This window comes from Emys orbicularis, chromosome 6 (assembly GCF_028017835.1).
Source record: "Emys orbicularis isolate rEmyOrb1 chromosome 6, rEmyOrb1.hap1, whole genome shotgun sequence".
Classification (NCBI taxonomy): Eukaryota; Metazoa; Chordata; order Testudines; family Emydidae; genus Emys; species Emys orbicularis.
The window spans coordinates 34,900,682-34,926,747 of NC_088688.1; the positions used below are offsets into that span (position 1 = coordinate 34,900,682).

Consider the following 26,066-nt stretch of genomic DNA (forward strand, 5'->3'; position numbering starts at 1 on the left):
AAAGATAGAATTTTCCTTTCTGTGGTTTGCTTCCCCATTCTGGACTATGTGAGTGATTCCTCACCTCTGGTCAAAGGATCAACATCTGGTCTCTTTTCTGACTATACTGCCAAACTATCATTCATGTTGCTTCTTGATTACTGCATCCATCTCTCCTCTGGTCATCATCACTGCAACATTGCTCCTTCTGGTCCGGTCAGAATGCTGCTGCCAGAATCCTTTTTCTCAACTCAGTGCTTTGGTCAGGTCACTCTCCCTTATCCACTGTGTTAAACACAAACTTTTGGTCCTTGTCTTCAGTAGCTTAGCTCACCTTACTTTCCTGACCCCTTAGCTCACTGTGTTTACTCTGCCAACTGTCCAGCTCTATCACCCATTTACTTTTACAAGCTCCTAAGAATCTTCCATGCTGTCCCTCATGCACGTTTCTGTTGTGACTGTACTTTTAATTTTTGAAAAGCAGTAGAGCCTGAGAAGTGTTAGTTTATTTTGCAAATCAAAATAAAATAAATGTGACATATTTTAACAGGAGGATACAGAGGTTACAACGAAGAAGTAATTGCAGGTTCAGGAAGAAGTAAGTAGATTCGCTATAAGGTAGCTTGTCAAGAAGTCAATATTTTTTTTTTTTATTGCCTGACTATTCTCTTTCTTTTTCCTAATCAATTTCTTTTCTACTTAAGGTTCTTGGAAATCACACGACAAAACAGAAAGTGGTGATAATCAAGGTAAATTTAAGAAATTAATTGGGGTACATGTATGTAGGCTTACTTATAAGGCAAGAAGACCAAACTTGTAAAGTTTGATTCTGTTTTAGATTTCATTAATCTATACATATAATTGAGTGACAGTGAACAGTACTAAGCAAATAGTAAAAAAAAATATTATAAATGCCTCAAGGTACACAGGGTGCCCATCTTGGAATTTATAATCTAAGGCAATCCACATACTGGTTTTTTGGGTTTTTTTTTTTTTAACTTTTCAAAACATTTCAGTTGCACAGAGCACCATGTGACCAGAATTTGGAATTGTCACATTGGTGCACTAGTTCTTGTGACCTTTTTAAAGTATTATTTCTCTAGTTGTTCGATTAATAGGATTCACTTAAGTGTATTGAATTTACTTGAAAGACAAAAGGTTAGAAAGTTGCTGTACAGGATAGGTAAAGTTATTCCAGGCTTAAAAGGCATCATGGAGAAAGGCAGACACAAAGATGAGCATAGGAGTGATGCAAGAATTGGTAAAGTGAGATCCAGCAGGTCCAAGGGACTGGAGAGAGATCTAGGACACATGTGTGGCGCTTGCCCCATCCTGTAAGAAAATCAGGCTTGCCCATAAAGAGTTCTCCAACCATTCAAGGAAGACAGATGATCCTTGCTGGAGATTCTACTCGGAAGAAAAGAATAGAACTTTCTGCAAGCTACAAACTGACAACAGGACAACGTGCTGCTTTCCTGAAGCCAAGACGAGAGACATCACTCTAAGATTGGGTAGGCTTCTGAAGTTGACAGGCAAGGATCCACTGGTGCTGGGTCACATTGGCACAAATGACACTTCATCACAGGATATCTTGCAGATAGTAGATGACTTCAGGGAACTCTGAAGCATGCTGAAGAAGAAAGTCTAAGGCATCTTCTCTGAGATCCTTCCTATCCCATGATCAAAGGAAGACAGAAGGCAGAAGTTCTTCTCGAGTAGTCCCCCTAGGGATGCTGCATTTCAGGAGCACATGTGCCTCTTGATCCCCCAATAGGAGATTTCTAGCCAGCAGTTTCCATTTGGCCCATGAACAGTTCCTATGCCTCCACTCTTCTGACTTTAAGGTTGCGTCCTTTAGTCCACCTTCCTTTGGGGACTGTCTTGTCCATTTCCATCAGGTTTGGGAGCAGATCACCTCAGACGAATGTCTTGGAGGTCATAATATTAGGTTACATCATCCAGGTTTTGCCACTCTGTCCCTTTCATCCCTTTCTCCGTCCCTCTTCAGGGACTCCTCTCACGAGCTTCCCTTTAGAGGGGCAGAGAGTTCTACTCCTAATTCCTAGTACAAAAAAAGGATGGCGGTTGCTGGCAGATCTTGGAGCTAAGACTGAACAAGATTGTGAAGCCTCAAGAGTTCAGGATGGTGACTCTGGCAATTATAATTCCTTCTCTGGAGGAAGGGGATTTGTTTGAACTATTATTAATTGAAATTATTAATATGGGAAAATACCAAGCACTAATTTAACCATAAATTCATTTATTAAATCCAAAGGTATACAATTGCTCAAAACATGCCTAAAAAGCCCAGAGAATAAGCAATTTACTACATCCAAATAGTAACAAAACATTTATAAGTATTTGATTAATATACTTACAAATGGGTATATTTGCGGGGTGCTTAGACCCATATTGGTCAACTCCAATGTGGTCAGGCAGGTACAGTAACTCCTTACTTAACGTTGTAGTTATGTTCCTGATGCATCTGAAGAAGTGAGGTTTTTACCTACGAAAGCTTATGCCCAAATAAATCTGTTACTCTTTAAGGTGCCACCAGACTCCTTGTTGTTCCTGAAAAATGTGACTTTAAGCAAAACGATGTTAAGCTAATCCAATTTCCCCATAAGAATTAATGTAAATAGGGAGTTAGGTTCCAGGGAAATTATTTTGCTAGACAAAAGGCATTATATACTTTTTAAACAAGAAATTTAATACAGGTATTAAACAGGCTGGCAGCCCCCCTATCATGCATGACCCCACCCTAGCCTGGGACCCCCACACTCTCCCCATCCCATCCCTTCCCACCTTACCTGGGGAGGGCCAGGGGAGGATGTCTCTGGCCTGGCTGGAGCTCTCCGGCAGGCTGGGCAGCGCAGCCGCAGCATGTTCCAGCGGGCTAGGCCAGGTGGCATGGCCGCAGCATGCTCCAGCGGGCCGGGCAGTGCGGCCACAGCCTGCTCTGGGGGGCGGGGCCGAGTGGCACGGCTGCAGCCTGCCAGCCCTGGAGCTGCAGCTGCTTTGGAGGCTGGGGGGAGAGCAGCGTGGCCAGAAGCGGAGAGACTCTGGCCCCGCCTCTTCCCTGCTGGCTGTGCTGCCTCTCCTTGCTCCCTCTGTTGGGGGGAGGGTCTGTGTCCCACCGCTCCCTTTCTATACCCGTTCATAAGCCGACCCCCTTCTCTGGTGCTTCCCTCTTTTACTAAAAAAATTTGGCTTAGAATCAGAATATCAGGGTTGGAAGGGACCTCAGGAGGTCATCTAGTCCAACCCCCTGCTCAAAGCAGGACCAATCCCCAGACAGATTTTTGCCCCAGATCCCTAAATGGCCCCCAAAAGGTTTAAACTCTCAATCCAGGGTTTAGCAGGCCAATGCTCAAACCACTGAGATATCCCTTCCCCCAGTGTACGAGTATATACGGTAGTTGGCATTATGGAGGGATGATTGCTTGTTGTCCATGTCATAGCCAACTCCTCCTCTTCAGCAGTTAAGGATTGACTCTGGTACTGAGTATTGAGAATATTTGCAAGAAAATGAGCTGGAGATAGTGCTTGTCCCATTCGTTTTTTTTAATGCTTGTAATTTAACTCTGTCATTGCATATTTCTCTTTTTAAGATCTCACTTCGTTCCTTCCAAATTTCAACAGCGTCAGCAATAAAACAGCTATTTCCCTGCATTTTGTTCAAGGCTACAGAAATAGGCGTCAGGGTACTCAACATGTGTTCAACATTTCTCTTAAGCCCAATGTTGAGAACTTTGGCTGTGACAGTGCCATCTATTTTTTCACAATTTTGTTCACAAACTGCAATCAGATTAGGCCAGTTCTTGATATGATGCTCAAAACAGTCCATTACTGAGTTCCATCGCATGTCTTGTGGGAGAGTTAGCTTGGTTCCTCCCACTTTTTTCAGAGCAGCTGCTGCAATGTGGTTGTTACGGAAGTATTTTGTAATTTCAACAACATTAGCCTTTATTTAAGGAACACTGAAGTCTTTGGCTAGGAGGTGCATCAAATGAGCACTGTAACCATATGTTATTAGCTTGGGACTCTCTTCATTCTCTTCTAAATAATTTCTTCTCATTTGGATATGTTTACAGCATTGTCAGTGACCAAGCTGGGTACTAGTTACTTGAATTTTTTTTCAGTTTGCTATAGCTTTTACTGCTACTTCTTGTAAGTATTCTGCTGTGTGTGTATTTCCTGATGTATCAATTGTTTCTGTAGGGAAGACGTTCCCTTCTTCTGCTCTCACGCAAACACGTTTCTAATGCACTTGAACACCTCACATCCACATATAAGTGCTCCATATGGCTTACTGATGTCCCAGACAAAGTTTGGTCTAGACTTGATTTCAGCAGAATGTAAACTTTGTAGTGTAAACAAGACTTTAAAGGTGTAAAATTCAGCTTCTGGTTTTTTAGTTACCCAGTAGAACTCAACTAATTCTTTCTATTGATTAGAAGAGCCATTTGTGAGAAAAGTGAACAAATGCTAAGCAAGTAGAATGTTTCACAAAAACTTTGATTTTGACAACTGCAGGTAAGGTGTTTTTTTTTTTTTTTTAAATTGTAATGTTTGTTGTGCAATAAATGTACAATAGTATATTTTGTGTGTAAAAAAAAAAAAAAAAAAAAAAAAAAAAAGTTGTATTGGATAACCTCAGTGCAGCACACTATTGAATCTTTTTCATACATGAATTATAAAGTGCAGGTTAATGAAGTTCTACTGAATTGTTTGGCTGCTCCAAATGGAACAAATTACTTTAACTAAAATTTTCCCTCAGATTATTGTTCATGTATCTGAACCATTGGTTTTCTTTTTTATTCTGAAGGTCCAAAGGTGACCTATGTGCCTCCACCTCCACCTGACAATGAAGAAGCCATCTTTGCACACTACCAGACAGGAATTAATTTTGATAAATATGACACAATTCTTGTGGAAGTGTCAGGACTTGATCCTCCACCAGCAATACTGGTTAGTGAACTCTTGTCCTCTATTAAAGTTACTGGCAAAAAGTATTTTTAAAATGAGTTTGTTCCCTTTTTTGCTGCTTTATGATGTATAAAAAGTAGTTTTTTCTTTTGATAAAAATATGAATAGATGTAATGAATGGCAAAATAGAGCTCTGAATTTTTTGTCGGAAGATCTCTTTTGAGGGACAGAGTTTCAGGGACTTATTTTGTAAACTTTGAAGGATGACAAACATAAATGTGGAATCTTAATTTTTTTCCAAATTACTGTTGAAATTAAATAGCTGTCAAACACACCAAAGCCTGATTTAGGATTTTTTTTTTTCACCTCTCAATTGCTCTGCTTTGTGTCTGTTGAGTGTTGTGAAACTTCACTACCTCCTCCATAATATTCTTCCAGGTTTAATAGGACTCTAATTTTTAAAGTAAAAAACCAAAGCAACCTTTGGGGCCTTCTTTAGACACTACAAAGAAGCAAAAGGTACAAGCCCATTTTTCCCCCCTTTGCAATAATTTTTTCTTTAATAAAAAAAAAAAAAGAAAAAAATACTGACCTCTAAAAAATCATTAGGAACATTTTAGTAAAAGCGTGTTCTGAAATCTGTTCATTTTAAAGCAAATGAGAATCCTTAGAGTAAATTTAGTATTTTTTTCACCTTTGATAGTCTGTTTCCATTGTCCGTAATGAGAGAAATAAAAAAACTAAAATAACATGTTTTGAGAAAGTAAAGATGTACAGTTGTCAGTATTAGATCTCTAAAGTGATGATTTTAACATTCCACATTATCTAAATAATTTAAAATTTTGTTTTATTTGTTTGCTCTGCAAAAATACATACTACTACTAATTTCTCTCTAAATCAAATACTTGCAGTATGCTGCCTGAGGAGATCTGCTTTTTTTTCATTGATACCATATATAAAAAGCTGCAACACTGAGGAATGGAAATAGTAAGCATAAGAGTTTGTGTTCAGAAAAGGTCGTTTTTTACAGAAAATTGGGAACAGTAAATATAATTAAACTGTTTTTCTACATGTGATAGTGTGGTCTGTCAACTTCAAGAAACTGGTTTAGGTTTTTCCCTTAAGGAGCAGTTTTTTGTCTGTTTTGGGTATTTCCTATTTTGTGGGAGCGAATGCAATACAAATGCTGTGTGAAATATAGTAAACTTTCTTTCTCTGGGTGTCTTCCCAGCATTAAAGAGAGAACCTATGTGTAAATGCATGTTATTTGGTAAGAAGTTAATGAAGTAGGTGTTTGTAGTTGGTTACTGATGGCTGATAGCCAGATTAGACCAGTCTCGAGTATGTCACAGGTGTTTGTTAAGTTGAAAGAAAGAAAACTCTAAAACTTCAGAGGGTGATGTAGGGATACCAAAGAGAGAACTGAGAGCCAGGTCCAGACCTTGCTAGTATAGTACAGCTCACAACATTTTGGCCAAAAACTTTATGGCTATTCGTTGCTGTGGGTTTCTCTCTTCCCCCCCCCCCCCCATTTTTATTTTACACGGCTATTTAAAAAAAAAAAGCACAGCTGCAAGTGACACCATTGGAACTCTGACTTTTTAAAAATTGTTCATATTTCGGTCAGTAAAGTGGCAACACTTACATAACAATTTGTTTTGGTATTTATTGCAGTCTTGTTCTCTTCTGGTTTTGATGTTGCATGCAGTTCATAACTGCATAAAGAATTGGATTTTAAAATTGCTTATTGGAAAAAAAATAATGCTACTTTAAGGTCCAGGTGTTCTCGGAAGATATTTTTATAACCCAAATTATAAACTATGAAAAGCTTGAAAAGGGATGTAAAAATGTTTTGGAGAAATATATTTAGTAAACTACTCCTGTGAGTAACTTTTCATTAGGTTAAGAAAAAAGATTGAACCCATTTTGCTCAGGCTAGCCACAAGAGAGCTCAAGGTTACAATTCTCACTATTAATAAATGTTTAAACACACTTCTAAAATTAAAACTGGCATTTGAGTCTGTAGTTGGATTTGATGATCTTGCTGAAAAGTTGCCTCATTTAACAAACTAGCAGTGTGAGCGCCCTGTGCAAGAAACTCTTCAACTATTTAAGTAGGTTGGACAACAGCTTCGTCTTAAATAGGGCTCCCATACTAACATGTCAGAAATGAAATTTGTTAAAGGTGTATGCCAGCAGAAGGGTCAGATGCCAAAGTTATTTAAACTCAAAATTGTTTTCATTGTGACGGGTTGATTCTGCAATATCGTCCAGATTCCTCCCCTGCAGTTATTAGATAGTTCAGAGTCAATTCCAACAAGGAAACCTCTCCCTTTATAAGGATGCACCTGCTGGAAGTAAGCCTCCAAAAGAGAGAGAGCATCTCATGGAACTTTTCCCAAGCTCTTCCTAATTCTTCATGTAGGACGTACAGTAGTAACTTTCCTGTTATGTACTTTTGTACCAGATATGGAGTGGCTACAGAGCTTGCTTATACACACCAGATGTGTTCATAAGATCCTTTAGTGATCTCCCATGTATGGCTGAGGTTAGCTTTTAAAGGTATTTTACACCCAACACCCCCTAGTGGCTGAACAGTATAATACAGTTTAGCATTCTGTTCTATCTCCCCTTTTAAGTTATACATTTCTACTATGGCTGTGGATTAATCACAGTTAACTCACGCAATTAACTAAAAAAAAAATTTACTGCGATTAACAGTGCGATTAATCGTGATTAATTTTTTTAAACAATAGAATACTAATAGAAATTTATTAAATTTTTGGATTTTTTTCTACATTTTCAAATATATTGATTTCTGTTACAACACAGAATACAATGTGTACGGTGCTAACTTTTTATTTTTTTATTACAAATATTTGCACTGTAAAAATGATAAACAAAAATTGTATTTTTCAATTCACCTCATCAAAGTACTATAGTGCAATCTGTTTATCATGAAAGTGTCACTTACAAATGTAGTTTTTTGTTACATTGTTTTGGTTTTGAGTGCAGTTATGTAAAACTTCAGAGCCTACAAGTCCTACTTCTTGTTCAGCCAATCGCTAAGACAAACAAATTTGTCTACATTTATGGGAGATACTGCTGACTGCTTCTTAATTACAATGTCAACCTGAAAGTGAGAACAGGCATTTGCATGGCACTTTTGGAGCTGGCATTGCAAGATATTTATGTGCCAGATATACTAAACATTCATATGCCTCCCCATCCTTTGGCCACCATTCCAGAGGACATGCTTCCATGCTGACGATGCTCGTTAAAAAAATAATGCGTTAATTAAATTTGTGACTGAACTCCTTGGGGGAGACTTGTATGTCTCCTGTTCTGTTTTACCCACATTCTGCCATATATTTCATGTTATAGCAGTTTCGGATGATGACCCAGCACATGTTTGTTTTAAGAACACTTGCACAGCAGATTTGACAAAATGCAAAGAAGGTATCAATGTGAGATTTCTAAAGATAGATATAGCACTCGACCCAAGGCGTAAGAATCTGAAGTGTCTTCCAAAATCTGAGAGGGACGAGGTGTGGCGAATGCTTTCAGATGTCTTAAGAGCAACACTCTGATACAAAACTACAGAACCTGAACCACCAAAAAAGAAAATCAACCTTCCTCAAGTGGCACCTGACTCAGATGATGAAAATGAACATGCGTCGGTCTGCACTGCTTTGGATCGTTACCGAGCAGAACACATCATCAGCATGGGCACATGTCTTCTGGAATGGTGGTTGGAAATTTTGTGTTTTGCTGTACAACTACCCTGACATCTGTTGGAAGTCACTCATTACTACCGTTATATTGGCTGCTTCTTGCCTCATTGGTAGTGATGTGACTGCAGTTCAAAGTGCTAAAGCAGATCAAATCCACTCTAATCCTTTGATGGAGAAGATAAGAATCTTAGGCAGAAATATGTTCTTCTCTGTCATTCTGGGCATTAGAATGGTAAGCTGTCAGGTGATTATATGCAATTGCCAGTATTACCTATGGGAGAAAATAGTATTGTTTGCCCAGTCACTGCTGAAAGACAATACAAGACTAGCCAAACCTTTTATTTCTGAAGGTCAATCAGTCAGTTGCTAAGAGTGCCTTGAGAGCATCATTCAGTGCTTCTGATGAGGCCTCTAGAATTGTAGCAGCTGAGATTAATGTAAAGTACCACTTGTGGCTATGTTTGTCAGGACTTCCTGTAGAAACAAGAATGCAGGTAAAAGACTCCACTTGATGGTGAAGGGCTGTTTAAATCTAGAACAGACAAGGTTCTAGACCAGCTAAGACACCAGGTCTACTGTTTCTACAAGATGATATAGAGGCCAAGAGCTTCAAAAGCTTAGCAGGGTTCAGAAAGGGATTAGACATTGATAGGGATAACCAGAATAATCCAGAATTGTTGTAAATATTAAATAAGGTTTGGAAGAAATATAAACCTTCATCCGTCAGGTTTTAAGCCTGCTTCTGACTATTGGTGGTGGATGAAATAGAAGGAAACTTTCCCTGGAGCCAGGTTATCCCATAACTGCTTGCTTCAGAGTTTCTTGCACCTCTTCTAAAATATTTTTGCTAGCTACTGTTGATGATTAGGATATTGAACTTGATGGACCCCTGGACTGATCCAGTATGGTAATTTCTATGCTCCCATATATTATCCTAGAAATTGCTTTGATACTCCACGACAGAAGCCAGTCTGAGGGACTCTGGAGCAACTGGGCAACTTATCAGTCTGGGGAATGTTGATCAGATTCAAAAGGCAGAATCAGCATAAATTCACTTGGACTTGGGGCAGTGAGACTTGCACTGTGGGAAATCTGTCAGTTCAGTAAAATGCTGCAATCTGAAGAAATTGCTTTCAGATCTGTCTGTAGATTTCTGAAGCCAGATACAGCAGTTGAGCTTCCACCTATTCTGATAACCAAAATGGCATCTGAATCTTGTCCTGAAATCCCTAACTGTTCAGCCATTGAAACTCCTCTCCATGTCACTCTGGCAATCCTTTTAATTTTTTGTGAATGGCACTCATATGAAGGAATGGTCACTGCAGTAGTTGCAGGATATTGTTGTGGGGGTGGAGGGGAATTAAATAGAGAGTGGGACACTCTCAAGTACCCATAGACATTAAAAGTTCTGAATCCTGAGGAGCAGTGGAGTAGTTCTGGTCTTTCAATCATCTAGACCACTTACTACCAGTATTTCGCAACTTCTGAATTTGAATCATTTTAGTATGGTGCTATACTGTTATAGACTCTTTCTCTTTTCTAGACTTTTGAAGAAGCTAATCTTTGTCAAACATTAAACAAGAACATTGCTAAAGCTGGATATTTGAAACTTACGCCAGTGCAGAAGTATAGTATTCCTATTATACTTGCAGGGAGAGATTTAATGGCATGTGCCCAGACAGGATCTGGAAAAACGGTAAGTTCCCACCCCTCTGTATAAAGGGGGCTTCCATTGTTTCTAATGCCCCCGTGCTTAAATTACACAGGAGACAGGTAGATAGCTGTGACATTCCCTCCTGTCCGGGCAGATTGTACAGCCTAATATCAATGAGTATCCACAATTCCTTACATAGTGTTAATACATACATTTCACAATGATACGAATCACCAGTGTCATTAGCTTTGAGAAAAGATTTCACTCTGTACACTCTGATTAATATAGTAATATTGTATATAATAAGTTGACTCAGTTGCTTCTCGGCTACTACTCAAAGTAAAGTTTATTTAAGCTTGAGGAACGCGACATGGAATCTGGTAGTGAAGAAAGCTCCATGCTCTTTCTTCCCCCCATTTGTGTTTGCTGAAATGCAAATTGTTCAGTTTCCTGCCATCTCCTCCCCATGCTGTCTTGATGGTCCTGTTTCTGCTTATATGTAAATATGGACTTTCGGTGTCTTTGGCTGAAGATTGGGCTGGTCAGACTCAAATACGCATTCCTTTGTCTAAGCAGGCCTGTTTACTAACTCCCCTGACGTGCCTGGCTTGAATACATTTTAGTTATCATTCCAGCATATGTCCATAACTCTCAATACCCACTGCATGCATACATCATTCAAGAATATTAATGATCAGTGAGTTTAGTTTTCAACTGATACCTCACAAGTAAGGCTGAGAGTCTGTCATGGAGGTCATGGATTCTGTGACTTTCCGTGACTTCTGCAGCTGCTGGCACGGCTGGCTCCGGAGCTGCCAGAGCAGTGCCAGTCTCAGGCCACCGCCCCGCCGCTGTCCCCCCTTCCCCCCAGAAGCAGGAGGAGGAGTTTGGGGTGTGGGAGGAGGTTGAGGGCTGGGGGTTGGCATGTGGGAGGGGGTGAGGGCTCTGGATGCTGCTTAACTTGTGGGGGGCCTCCCCAGAAGCAGCAATATGTCCGTCCCTCAGCTCCTAAGTGCAGGCACTGACCCCGCAGCTCCCATTCGCCGTGGTTCCCAGCCAATGGGAACTGCGGAGCTGGCAGCGCACGGAGTTAGGAGCTTAGGGAGGGACACGTTTCCGAGAAGCCGGGTAGGAAGCCTGCCAGCCCTGCCAACTCCCCGCCCCCAGCACCAGCGCAGGTCCCAGGCTGCTCCCCCCTGGATAACATCGCTGAGTACCTGCAGTCCTCCCAAGCACCTCATGGCTCCCCCCGGGCTGCTGCCCACCCGCAGCGCCCCGTCTCTGAATTTCTGTAGAACTTGCTAGGTTTATTATAGCTTTTCAAGCTTCAAATAACTTTATTTCCTTTAACTTCATTGCTTCACAAATTGCTCACACTATTGAAACTAATTTTTTAAACCCAATGCTAATAAAGCATTCATGTTTGCTCTCCAGGCAGCTTTTCTTTTGCCAATTTTGGCTCACATGATGAAAGATGGGGTAACTGCCAGTCACTTCAAAGAGCAGCAGGAACCAGAATGTATTATTGTAGCCCCAACTAGAGAACTGATAAACCAGATCTTTCTGGAAGCAAGAAAGTTTTCATACGGGTAAGCTTTTAAAAAAAAATACCAGGCTACATTGCAAAAGTATGAGGCTTAATTTAATGACTGTAAAATCAAAGAATTGCTGCTACGGCATTGCCTTAAAAAACACACGCGTTTTATCCAGTTCAATTTGTCTACATTCACTTCAGCAAGGAATTGAATTTAGGCCACAAAAGACTATTTTTGTAGTCTAGTTTACAGATAAGAAATTAGAATGGGCAAAAGGAGTTTGTAAGATGATTTGTGACAAATGTTTATAGAAGCAGAGAGTCTTCCTATGAAATGTGTTCCAATTTCTTAGTGAAATGAAGTACACCTCTACCTCGATATAACGCTGTCCTCGGGAGCCAAAAAATCTTACTGCATTATAGGTGAAACCATGTTGCTTTGATCCACCGGAGTGCGCAGTCCCGCCCCCCCGGAGCGCTGCTTTACCGCGTTCTATCCGAATTCGTGTTATATCGGGTTGCGTTATATTGAGGTAGCAATGTAATTAATTTAATCTAGTTTGCTTTCATAATTTATAGTAAGGTTTTTTGGCATTCACTCATCTTGACAATAAAAATAAAGTAGCTGTGGTTCAGTGTTTCTAATCAACTCTAAATTAAGATTCAAAGAGATCTGATTGAAAGTCTGAGCAAAAATGGTTAATTCTTTTTGGTTTGAATCCTTCGAGGCAAAACACTCTTGCTATTATTTTTTTTTTTTTTTTTTTTTTAAGTTTTCATTCTTTTCTTAACAGCGGTTCTGTTGCCTCAAAGGAGAGGGATAGAAATTCAGCTCTTAGGTTGGATAAGGGTCTTCGGTGGTGGTGGTGTTTTTTTTGTTTTAATACACCTCTACCCCAATATAACGCTGTCCTCGGGAGCCAAAAAATCTTACCGCGTTATAGGTGAAACGGCGTTATATCGAACTTGCTTTGATCCGCCAGAGTGCGCAGCCCCGCACCCCCGGAGTGCTGCTTTACCGCGTTATATCTGAATTTGTGTTATATCGGGTCGCATTATATCGGGGTAGAGGTGTATTTAGTAAAATCAAGTCCCATGCCTTGGCAAATGGAATAGCTGGGAAAATGTTTCACGCAAGCACTTTAATTTTGTAATCTTCCAAAGTTCAGTTTGCACTACATATGTGTGCATAACAGTTAAATAGAATTTTAAATGCCTTTTTTAAAAACAAATCTCTCATTTGATGCACTTACTGCCTTTGCTTCATTAAAGGTACATCTTGTACAAAACAGCTCATTCAAGTGCATTCTATTCCACACTATAGAATTTGTTTCTATTGTGTCCTTTTTAAGCAAACCACTTAAGATGGACACTCAGAAGTGCCTCAGTTAAGGTTGCTTGCACAGCATTAAATCTGTCCTTTGTGTGTATTTGTTACCGAAGTTGTAATGATTGTATAATGGATGTGGTTCAAAGGGAGTACAATTTTTCAAGCATGTGTGTGACTTATTCAGTGGGACTTCAGCTCCAAAGTTACTTAGAAGTCCTGGGTAAAATTTTGAAGAGTGCCTAACTCATTCAGCTTGCGGGTTGATGGTGCATATTGAATAAAGCAAGGACATAATGAATGGGATCTACGTTTTTGTGGGTAAATTCTACTTGCAATTATTATAGCATAGGCCTGGAGTAAATCTGTCAGCAGATTCAGTCCCCGTTCTTACAGGTGTAAGTGAGAGCAAGTGCAAGCCCATGGTGAACTGAGTGTCCAAAATGTAGCAAATGGATATTGAACTGCTGTTTTAACCACTGCATGAGATAGAGATCCTGTGGGAAAAGGGGTAATGTAACCATGCAATACAGTCATGATATATATGCACAAAGGGGCAAGATAAGTTGTGCAAGAAAAATTAACGTTGGCATTTTCTGACTCTGAATGTGACCTTTAAGCTGTCATGTTTTAATTCTGTAATGTATGAAGTTTACAAAAGTCTCAAACAAAATACAGAGGACTGGCATCAGGATTCTAAAAATAGTAGCTGTTAATCTTAGCTCTATTGTAATTGTACAGAGGATTAATTAACAAATAACTGAGAGAATGCAGAATAACTAAATGGTAGTGCTTGTCATACTATATCTTCACACAAAATCTTGCCTCTTTCAACATCAACCACAGTCACCCATTATTTAAGTTCCTGACTTGAGCAGTTTGTGGAAAAGCTTTAAATGCTGTAACTATGAAACAGTACAGTAATTCCTGGGCCGAGGAGGAGGGGGGTTTATAAATGAAGGTGTGTAACTAAGAATTGACTTGTGAACATAATCACAATTTCTTGCCAATTTAATAGAACTTGCATAAGGCCAGTTGTGATATATGGAGGTACGCAAACAGGTCATTCAATTCGTCAGATAATGCAAGGCTGTAATATATTGTGTGCTACCCCGGGAAGGCTTATGGACGTCATAGGTAAAGAAAAGGTAAGATCTTACCTAAAATTTCGATTACATTTAAGAATATAATTTACCTTGAATTCCTTGAAAACCGTTTGCAGCATTTTTATTACAGATCAGTGCTAGTCAGTCTAACTTGACGCAGGCAGAGACAGATTTGCAAACTTGTCACCATCGATTAGAATGGATGAATTTGGCAGTCAAATGAGGTTGCAGTGATTCCATTTGCATGACCTAACTGAGTAGCATTTTTGAATAAATGCTAAACTTGTTGCAGTAATATAACTAGCCAGTGTAAAATATGTTTGTAAATAGATGCATATTTATAGCACTTAGCAGGATTTATATTTGGACTCTTTTGTAACACCAGAAATGTACATAGCACTTTAAGACATCTAGTTGTGACAGTATTCTTGCCCTGAGGAACTGGAGTCAGACATAGTACCAGCCAGGGAGACAGCCAAGTGTTTGGAAGGTTATGTGGCAAGAAAAGGATTACAGAAGTGAAAGATAATGACAATCTTGTTTACTTATGGGATCAGTCTTCTTTGTTGTTTTGATTTTCAGAAAATTAAAACTTTGGAGCAGGGACATGAACTCGGGTCTCCCTAGTGGTGTCTCTCTTCAGGGCAAATCTCCATCTGACTTACACTGGCTTAGTCTTCCGTTGGTAGTAAAATCCTTAGTATTAGGATTAGCAGCTTTTATGTCTGTGTGGAACTATTTTCTTAACATAAAATAAATTAAATTAACATATTTGAAAAGAGCTTATTTTTTCCATTAATCGGTTTGTAAGTTTGTGACTATTATTTGCACTTTGGTGATTATGTTGGCAGAAAAACACAAAACCCATGGTGTAGTGTTAAAGTAGTGTGCAGTAAATGGGCCCCTGGGCAGGTGAAGATACCTCAGTCCCTCCTACAGAATTGTTTTCCTTCCTACCAAGGAAGCATCTGGTGTTGGTTTTCCATCTGTTTTCCTAGGACTACTGGTCAGAACCTCACTCCTGATTGGTGATAATAGTCACAAAATAACTTTTGTCTGTAGTTACTAATTCGTTTTGTGACTTGGTGGAGGGCTGCATTAGTGACACCAAGGGATCATGTCAAGGAACAAAGGGTGTGTTGGGTGCCGGTCACTAGTAAACATCTAGTTCCAACTAGTAAACATCTAGTTCCAACTAGACTAAAATTTTTAACTATGCTGAACTAGATCAGGAAACAGTTTAATACTGAAATTCCCTGACACTTTGTAGAGTAGATAGTGCAGAGGTAAAGTAAGTTAAGATCTTTAAGTTGTGTACTGGATAGAAATGAACAGGAATAAGGGGATTCTGGGGAGAACAGGAAGCATTTTAAATGTGACTGACCTGCTATCTGAGAGGGGAGGAATACCTTACCATTATCACTGATAAAATAGTCTCAGAAAATGGCATCGGCAGAAAAGTTTCTTGTTTTTAGCCTGTTCTGTTTTGAATGTATCTTTACTGAAATATTTTAAAGCTGTTTTCTTTCTTTTTCTTTCTTTCTTGTACTTAAATAAAAATCCACTAAAGATTGGATTGCATAAAGTGAGATATTTGGTGTTAGACGAAGCCGACCGTATGCTCGATATGGGTTTTGGTCCAGAGATGAAGAAATTAATCTCTTGCCCAGGCATGCCATCAAAAGATAGGCGTCAAACACTAATGTTTAGTGCCACTTTCCCGGAAGAAATTCAGAGGTGTGTGACAATTTGCATGAAGCTGGAAATGTAGTTGAAGAAAATGTGTTTTTAAGATCTGTGATCAGACTTTGCTTATTTGGACAATCAAATAAAAATATTTGAAGTTGCTACTTAGTACTGTTGTAATAAATTGAGCACTAATATTTAACAAACTTAATAGGATATTAAGTTTATTATTGTAAAGACCCCAAGTTGAGCTCATTTTGTGTGTTTTATGTGTTGTTCACTGTGTAAAAGAGTTAACTTTAATTTTTTGCTGCATAAGTCAGTCTCTCCGATGCTGACTTGTGCTAGAAGCAGTGTGGTCTGGTGGACTGCTGAGCTTGCTGAGATTCAGGAATCCTGACTTAACTGCTAATTTTTCTTACTAAAGATTAATGTGTTGATTATTTTAAAAACTTAAGGCAAAAATTCTGCCCTGGAATATGTATGCAGGATTCCTGTAACATTAATGGGAGTACTGTATATCCCAGGATATAATTTGGCCTGAAAGGTCTAATTTTTAAGTCTAAATGTATATTCTTTTGCTGTGTTGTGGTGATTGGGTTTATATATAATAAAAAGCTTTATGCAACTTACCTGATTTGTATTGTGCTAATTATAAGTAGTTTAAGAACCACTACAATAATGTAAACTTTGTTCTTTTTTGAAGGCTGGCTGGAGAATTTTTGAAACCTGAATACTTATTTGTTGCTGTTGGACAAGTGGGTGGAGCCTGCAGTGATGTTCAGCAGACCATTCTTCAAGTTTCCCAATATTCCAAGAGAGCGAAACTGGTTGAAATTCTACAAAGCATAAGTAACTTTCTTTGTTACCTTTTTAATTGCCTTTTCCAACGAGAGAGAGAATCAAGTTAATAGGAATTTATTTTAGCGCTTGATTCTGCTACTCAGCCAGGCCCAGGGCCCCACTTTTCTAGGCACTGTACTGTTATATAGTAGAAGACAGTATCCATTTCAGTAGAGTATTTTCTTTCTTTAGCAAATTTCACTGCCTTTCCTAATGTAAGTAATTTTGTTTTAAACATATTTATGTTGTATATAGGTGTTCTCTAGATAGTCCACTAGTATTGTGTACTGCTAGACAAAAAACAGTTACCCAGGTTGTTGGCACCCCCAGAGCAAAAATAAGGATTTGTGGTCATTTCTGTGAAGGAACTCTACAATCTACAATTCCACCTGCGAGTCTTACTTTGTACCCTGGTCCAATTTTAGTTTATTCTTTGGAACTGGAATTCTGTGGGGGAATATTGACCACTAGTTAGTGAGGGCAAGTTGTTAGTTGGGGGGAAAAGGCACTGAAGGTTTCTGCCAAGGTGTGAAAGCTATCTGAAGCAAGAACATCCCAGTTTCCAGATCATTGATCCACTTGCAGAAATGCAAAGTACAGATACAATTAAATACCTCTATCACAAAATTGATTTTTATTTAATTGATAGGTGTTGTTCAATTATGTGATACTTCATACTACATTATTAAATGTGTTCTGTATCTTGTAAATGTAATAAATTCTTACTAATGTTAGGCCTCAACACATGTCCTATTAAATCTTTTCTGAGACGTGGGGAGGTACTATTGTCCTGCTGGTGTCGAGTGTGCTAACTAATGACGTGTTCTAGTATTAAGCTCTAACTTCCTTTGACTATATGCATGAAATATTTTTTTTTTGTCCATCTGTGAAGGCCCTCAGGCACTCTAATGGAGGCCATTTAAGTACATGGCTGAATGGACAGACAAAATCAGTTTCAGTTACTTTGACCTTTTTGTACTCCACAGAACTCACCTCTACCCACCAGAATAATAGTATTTGAATGTGTTTTTTTTTTTTTAATAATCCTGATCTTGCTTTGAGAGCATATATTTTTGCATGTAGTTATTTTAAAATAAGCTCAGTAATAAGCCTTCAGAAAGGCTTCAAAAACTAGGTGGGCTGTGCGTCTAGTGCCAGAGAATAGCATACCTCCATTATTACTAGGGCTGTCAAGCGATTAAAAAAATTGTGATTTATCACGTGATTAAACAATAATAGAATACCACTTATTTAAATATTTTTGGATGTTTCCTACGTTTTGAAATATACTGATTTCAATTACAACGCAGACTCCAAGGTGTACAGTGCTCACTTTATATTTATTTTTGATTACAAGTATTTGCACTGTAAAAAAACAACAAATAGTATTTTTCAGTTCACCTAATACAAGTACTGTAGTGCAATCTCTTTATCAGGAAAGTTGAACTTACAAATGTAGAATTATGTACAAAAATAACTGCGTTCAAAAAGAAAACAATGTGAAATTTTAGACCCTGCAACTCCACTCAGTCCTATACTTCATGTTCAGCCACTCGCTCAAACAAACAAGTTTGTTTACATTTGCAGGAGATAATGCTGCCCGCTTCGTGTTTAGACTGTCACCTGAAAGTGAGAACAGGTGTTCTCATGGTACTGTTGTAGCTGGCGTCGCAAGATATTTATCTGCCAGATGCGCTAAAGATTCATATGTCCCTTCATGCTTCAACCACCATTCCAGGGGACATGCATCCATGCTGATGACGAGTTCTGCTCGATAACAGTCCAAAGCAGTGTGGGCCAACTTTTATGTTCATTTTCATTATCTGAGTCAGATGCCACCAGCAGAAGGTTGATTTTCATTTTTGGTGGTTCAGGTTCTGTAGTTTCTGCATCAGAGTGTTGCTCTTTTAAGACTTCCGAAAGCATGCTCCACACCCCGTCCCACTCAGATTTTGGAAGGCACTTCAGATTCTTAAACCTTGGATCGAGTGCTGTAGCTATCTTTAGAAATCTCACATTGGTACCTTCTTTGCATTTTGTGAAATCTGCAGTGAAAGTGTTCTTAAAATGAACATGTGCTGGGTCATCATCCGAGACTGCTATAACATGAAATATATGGCAGAATGCGGGTAAAACAGAGCAGGGGACATACAATTCTCCCCCAAGGAGTTCAATCACAAATTTAATTAATGCATTATTTTTTTTAACATCCTGGTCATGAAAGCATGTCCTCTGGAATGGTGGCCGAAGCATGAAGGGACATATGAATGTTTAGCATATCTAGCATGTACATACCTTGCAATGCTGGCTACAAAAGTGCCATGCAAATGCTTGTTCTCACTTTCTGCTGACATTGTAAATAAGAGGGCAGCATTATCTCCTACAAATGTAAACAAACTTGTTTGTCTCAGCGATGGGCTGAACAAGTAGCAGCACTGAGTGGACTTATAGGCTCTGAAGTTGTACATTGTTTTGTTTTTGAGTGCAGTTATGCAACAACAAAAAAACTACATTTGTAAGTTGCACTTTCACAATAAAGTATCAGAGGGGTAGCCCTGTGTCTGACGAAGTGGGTATTCACCCATGAAAGCTTATGCTCCAATACATCTGTTAGTCTTAAAGGTGCCACAGGACTCTTGGTTGCTTTTCACAATAAAGAGATCGCACTACAGAACTTGTATGAGGTGAATTGAAAAATACTATTTCTTTTGTTATTTTTACAGTGCAAATATTTGTAATAAAAAGTAATATACACTGATTTCAATTACAGGCAGAATACAATATATATGAAAATGTAGAAAAGCATCCAAAATATTTAATAAATTTCAATTGGTATTCTATTGTTTAACAGTGCGATTAAAACCTCAATGAATTGCAATTAATTTTTTTAATCGTGATTAAATTTTTTTTATTTAATCGAGTGAGTTAATTGCCATTAATTGACAACCCTAATTATTACTCTTGCTATTAGTGAGCAAAGATTAGGGTGATAGGAAAGGAGCTGCAGACATTGGATCATGGGGTGTAGGGAATTGGCGAATGCAATACAGAATGTTTTACCCCAAAGGTATTGGCTTGATGCAGAAACTAGTGGGTGAAATTCTGTGGCCTGTTTGTGTAGGAGGTGAAGCAAGATGATCAGACTGGTTCCTTGTGGTCTTAAACTCTGAATCTATTTAAATGATGGCAATATGTTCATGATATAAATGATAAAAACACATTAGTGCTTTTGAGACTGTAGGAAGTCTGTAATGTTCCCCCTTTACCAGATTGTGTCTTTAATCTGTTGCAGGAGATGAGCGAACTATGGTGTTTGTGGAAACAAAGAAAAAAGCAGACTTCATTGCAACCTTTCTTTGTCAAGAAAAAATACCAACCACCAGTATTCATGGGTAAGTATTTTACTGAATAAATTCTTTTGGTCTGCTATGGTTTATTTAAATTAAAAATGACCTCTTCTGTTAAAACTCATTTGTCATGAGCAAAACCATTATTGGACCAAAACACTTGGAACCAAGATTCTGATTCTCAGTGCTTACTGGACAATGTAAGAGTTGGCGGTGGCGGGAATCCTGTTCTCACTGCTAAATGGCTAAATATTTTTCTGTTGTTTCCCTGGGATAAATTGTACATATAAGCCTCTTTGTTTTCAGTTTAAACTGATTTTTACCAAAAAAAAATCTGGGATTGTAAAAAAAAAAGTATTACTCAGTTTTTTTCCAATTTTCACCCTCCTTTTGTATCATTCAAATATATAAAAAATAACTTTTTATTAGGAAAATACAATACATTGCATGAGATGTATGTATTATAATACATTAGTCTGTGTATATTGTGGCAGAGCTCCAACCTTATCCCCGTGGGTCCCGCGCTTCCAGGTGGTTTATGCTAGCCTCAGAGGCTCACTGCGACCCTCCATGTAGCCCTTCTCTCTCTCTCTCTCTCTCTCTCTCTCTCTCGGGCCAGGGTTACAGTCTACTGGGCCCTTTTCATCATAAGCCAGCAAGGAGGTTCGTGAGAGAATTCCCAGAGTCTCTGTTGTCCCTACGGGCTTATTCAAGAACAGTTTAGCCTCCTATCCTGACAGGGACCTGTCTTCCCCTCCCAGGAGGTGTTTCTGTAGTGGTGGGTTGTGGGGAACTGGGCCCGCCCTCTACTCCGGGTTCCGGCCCAGGGACCCTAGTGGCAGCAGCTGTTGGCAGCCTTCCTTTCATGGCCAGAGCTGCTACATTTCCCTGGGCCACTTCCCCACAGCTCTCCTGTTTCTCTCTTACGCCTTCTTCACCCTTACCTTCGGGGTCCCTTTCCAGTGGTTTGAGGGTGTCTTCATTACCCAGCCCTTCAGCCTGGCCTGACCAGAGTGAGCCCTTTTACAGTATCAGAGGGGCCTTTATTAGAATCAGGTGTTCTCATTAGCCTAATGGCCTCAACTGACTCTTTGCAGGCTAATTGGAGTCATGTGTCCACCCTAGCCTGGAGCAGCCCCCGCTCTGGTCAGTCGGAACAGAAAACTGCTTATCCAGTGGCCAGTATATCTTCCTTCTACTACTCTGCTGTACCCAACTGGCCTGGGTCTATCACAATATGCAAAGCTGCCTGTTGAAGTAAGGCTATGTATTAGTCTAGAAGATGCACACAATAAACAAACAGGCACGCATGCAAGCTCTGAAGTGCGTGCGCATCTGAACGTACTGATGAATCTCACACTCATTATGTACACTTTTCAAGCTGTTAGCAGATAACGATTTAAAAATTTAACGCACTAAAATGGGAAGAAAACGAAAATCTGTATCAAAATACATTTCAGAGCACAAGGAGATATTCATCCTTTTCTCCTGTTGGTTTGTTTGTTTTTAAACTTTTGAAGTTGAATGTACATGCTGCAAATCGTGTGGCCCAATTATTAAATTTAAATATTTATAGGCTAATAGTTCTAAGCTACAACAGTAAGCTGTTTATTCAAATGAAAAGTTTTATTTGGGTATTAGAGATGTATTGTTTTCTTAAACTCATAGGTGGCATTGTGTTTTGAGTTCGGTTTTAGTTCTGCAGCAAACCACATTGATTAATGGAATTCAAAACATTAATCTATTGAATGCTTTTCCCTGCTGTCTTTCCATTCACCAAAATAAACCCCGATATTTACCCAGAAAAATTAAGAATAGTTTTTTGCACTGATTTTCACCCTGTTGTTGTTGTGGTAATAAACACTGATACATTCCTGGGAAAAATTAAATAAAATAAAAACTGAAAACAAAGTGCCCTATCTACATATAATTGTACATATAGCATGTACAAAGTGATTTTCCTTGTACACTGCACCAGTGGGGTGCTCTCCTGAGACAGTGATTCCCCATCTTCACTGCAATGCACAATTGAGGTCATAGTGTCCATCTAATCCATAATGCTGTAGCCATTTTCACTATATAAATATAATTTTATAGACTGAGAAAATTATGTTGACTTTTTAATGAAACTTGAATGACAGAATTATAACTTGTTTGATTAGCTTTTTACACTGTATCATGAAAACATATGGTTTTATAAGTAAACTTTGTAACAACTCTAGCTACAAAAATTTTTTAAACTGTCACATTGTAGAGCACTTTATTTGGCCAAATTGCTTTGGCCAGCTTCAATATATTGACTTAAATTGAATTTAAAACTCTTGAAAGGTACCAGACTCCGTCCTTGAGACTCAAGTCCTGTTTATCTGCAGAAAGAAGGAAATCAGAACTGGTCAAATTAAAGCCTACAGATGTGTGTCACAGGGGAGGGAACATGGATAACTTCATAACTTCCCCGTGTGGTGTGCTTTAATTCAGATAGTGATAGTGCAATGAAAGCACATAGAGAGGGAGCACAAGCATCTGGAGTTGGCATTTCCAACACTAGCATTCACTTCTCATGTTAAATAAAAACATATGTCAAGGAGGTGGAGCAGGAATACATGAGAAAGTGAGAGCAATATGTAATTTTTACATCTGCATTTTGCTGCTGAGAGTTCTGGCTTTTCTTCTTTTTTATGTTTTATTTTCATTTCCCTGTTTTTGGAAGCTCATGGGATTTGGGTCTTATTTTCTGGCTCTGTGGCTAAATGTTTTGGCCTGCTTAGCGGTCCTGTACAGCATGAGAAATAGAGGGGCAAGTTACTGCGCCAAATATACTTCATTCCAAGGATGAAAGGGTAATGTAGTCATCTTACATATTTAATCCTTGGCTTCTGTCAAGATTGTCAGTTATGATGGTGACTTTTTCAATGCAGAGCGATGTCCCCCCAGGGCCTGGAGTGAGAACCAGCTAATTTTACAGGTCCTCAGAAACTCCTCTTATGAGTCTGACTACCTTTCAGTACTCTGAGGGAATTCTGCACCAAAAAATTTAAAATTCTATGCACGATATTTTAGAATTCTGCATGTTTGTCATAATAACACAATATAATCATGCCATTTTCAATTATTTTGGTAATTTATTTTAAAATACCTGTCAGCAAGTATCTTTATAACAGTACAGACAACAAAAGATTCAGGAAATGTTTTTTGACAAATAAATCCCTTACTAGGCATAGTAATACAGAATTTTGAGTAATAATTCATTTAATTTACAATATAGAAATGTGTTTCCTGCACCCCTCAAAGCAGTGCAAAGGCTTGCGGGAGTCCAGGGTAATGGAGGAGCTGAGGGAGAGGGAAGTAATTGCTGGGAAGGAGCCTGGGAGTGAACCTGGAGGGTTGTCGGGTGTGCGTAGGAGACGTATGGAACTTTTTTGGGGGGGCGGGGGGGGAGGGATTGTTAGGGAGTTGGGGAGTATTCCCCATGCAGACTTTGGCTGATCTCTAGCCTCTCCCATTCAGTGAGGCACATTTGCCTCTCTCCCTTTGTGTCCCTGTACACCCCACTCAGCCACCCCATCTCCTCGTCCCCATGTGTCCCTGCACCACCACTTCCATTCAGCTCCTGGATCAGTGCTGTTACCCCACTAGCTCCTGTGCCCCTGCCCTTCTGAACCCCAGTCTGTGACCCCCTAGCAGCCCTGTGTGCCCCTCTCTGTCCCCCATATCCCATGTTTCCTCACCTGGCCCCGCGGGCAGGGTACTGTGAGGAATGCAGTCTCTCCTCCCCCTTTCTGTGGCTGGCTGCTTTGGTAGATGAGCTGGCTGCCCTCTGTTCTGGCACCACAGCAGCCCCTGGTGCGTGAAAGGTGTAACTGCATTGCCTCCCCAGGAGAATGTATTTTCTGTAGAGAAGAAAAAAAAATCTTTGGGGAATATGAATTCTGCATGTGCACAGTGGTGCAGAATTTTCCCATGAGTACTTTTGGGCAGTAGCAGCCTGGGCCAAATTCATATTGGTGGGTTACAGAGCCAAAAGGCTCAGATAGCTAGACTTGTAGCCAAACAAATAAAAATGAAGTTGGGAGCAGTGGTTTGGATTGTGGAGGAAACACTGAAATACCAAATATAGTTACATGCGTTACCTTTATCTCCTTTTCTTTTCCTGATTCCCACATTCTTCTTTCCTAGATGTTCAATGTCCGAATATCTCTGTTCGCTCCCCACTCAGTGCTAAAGTTTTCTCATGAGTAGCTATGTCTGAGGACTCTTCGAGGGTTAGTATCTTTCCCAGCATTTAAATCTAGATTTCTCAGGAATAGTAAAGATCTTAGGACCTGTCCCATACATTTCTGGTCAAAAGTTCCTGCCTTTTTAGGAATTATTCATAGCAGTTTTAGAACTTCTGTTTTATTCATAGCTAGTTTATCTCTGGGGACAAAAAATTCCTTAAAGACAAAATACAAGTCTAGAAAACAGTCTGAGCAGCATAAATGTGCCAAATCTTCAGACTCTTAAGACAAATCCCAGGAGGAGGAGGACCTGTCTGGTTTTAAGTTCAGTAAAATCCAATGCAGATGCTCAGACTCCCCCCAAGAATGATCTGACGAATTACACTGGGTCTGGAGCAGCCTTGCAGTATAACCAACAAGAAACCTTAAAGTAAAAAAGCAGGAATCTCCTTTAAAGCAGGCATAGAACACAGATCAAGTCTGAAAGGAAGGTGCTTCTAATCTAGGCTTGGTAAGGCAGTCGGTTTGACTGCCTGTTGTTTGACCATGGACAAATATTCCTGCAAGAATACCCTATTGTAGGTGCAAAAAGAACAGGAGTACTTGTGGCACCTTAGAGACTAACAAATTTATTTGAGCATAAGCTTTCATGGGCTACAGCCCACTTCATCGGATGCATGTAGTGGAAAATACAGTAGGAAGACACACACACACACACACACACACACACACACACACACACACACACACACACACACACACACACACACACACACACACACACACCATGAAACAATGGGTGTTACCATACACACTATAAGGAGAGTGATCAGTTAAGGTGAGCTTTTATCAGCAGGAGAGAAAAAGAACTGTTTGTAGTGGTAATGAAAATAGTCCATTTCCAGCAATTGACAAGGAGATATGAGGAACTGTAAGGGGGGAGGGGAGAATAAGCATGGGGAAATAGTTTTACTTTGTGTAATGGCCCATCCACTCCCAGTCTTTATTCAAGCCTAATTTAATGGTGTCCCGTTTGCAAATTAATTCCAATTCAGCAGTCTCTCATTGGAGTCTGTTTTTGAAGGTTTTTTTGTTGTAATATTGCGACTTTTAGGTCTGTAATCGAGTGGCCAGGGAGATTGAAACCTATTGTAGGTGGTGGCCTACCTTTTTTGTTGCATCGTGGCGCCATCTGTTAGCAAACCTGCTTAAATTTCTTGAACACTCTCTTTACTACATGGTAATGCCACACGTTAGGAAGAAGGTGAACTAATCAAAAGTTGAGTATCTTAACTGGCTAGAATCTTCTAGAACAAACACTCTGTATATGCCTTTACTTGTAAACCAGGCCATCATTGTACATGGTTGTTTACAAACAACGTTCAACAAGTTTAAAGATGCGTTTCCTGCCTTGAAGGCTTACAGTCTAAACTGACTAGACAAACATACAGAAATTAACTCCGAAGGGAGTGGGGGAGAGAGAGGAGGGTTCAGTCATTAAACTTCTGCACCGAATACACACACAAGATGCATGGCTATTGAGTTGTTTGAAGAGGTGGCCTGCTGCCTACCTAGCATAAGTGCATTTACAATTAAAAATTTTTTATAGCTGCTGTTTGTTCTATTTCTGATTAATTTTGTTTTTCTTTTGTAACTGTTCGGTCTTGAATAACATTCACATTTTAATGCTAACTTAAATTGCTAAAAAGT

At 39.4% G+C, this 26,066-nt stretch overlaps 1 protein-coding gene across 1 annotated transcript in view; it reads left to right on the forward strand.

Moving 5' to 3' along the window:
- The window catches only part of DDX4 (DEAD-box helicase 4), a 98,471-nt gene that overhangs the window by 59,087 nt on the left and 13,318 nt on the right, over positions 1 to 26,066 (forward strand). Inside the window, exons 9-17 of the mRNA XM_065406277.1 lie at positions 530 to 577; positions 684 to 728; positions 4,808 to 4,950; positions 10,186 to 10,338; positions 11,731 to 11,885; positions 14,176 to 14,305; positions 15,834 to 16,000; positions 16,656 to 16,801; positions 20,085 to 20,184. Of these exons, the coding sequence (XP_065262349.1) occupies positions 530 to 577; positions 684 to 728; positions 4,808 to 4,950; positions 10,186 to 10,338; positions 11,731 to 11,885; positions 14,176 to 14,305; positions 15,834 to 16,000; positions 16,656 to 16,801; positions 20,085 to 20,184 (1,087 nt within the window). The remainder of the gene's footprint in view (positions 1 to 529; positions 578 to 683; positions 729 to 4,807; positions 4,951 to 10,185; positions 10,339 to 11,730; positions 11,886 to 14,175; positions 14,306 to 15,833; positions 16,001 to 16,655; positions 16,802 to 20,084; positions 20,185 to 26,066) is intronic.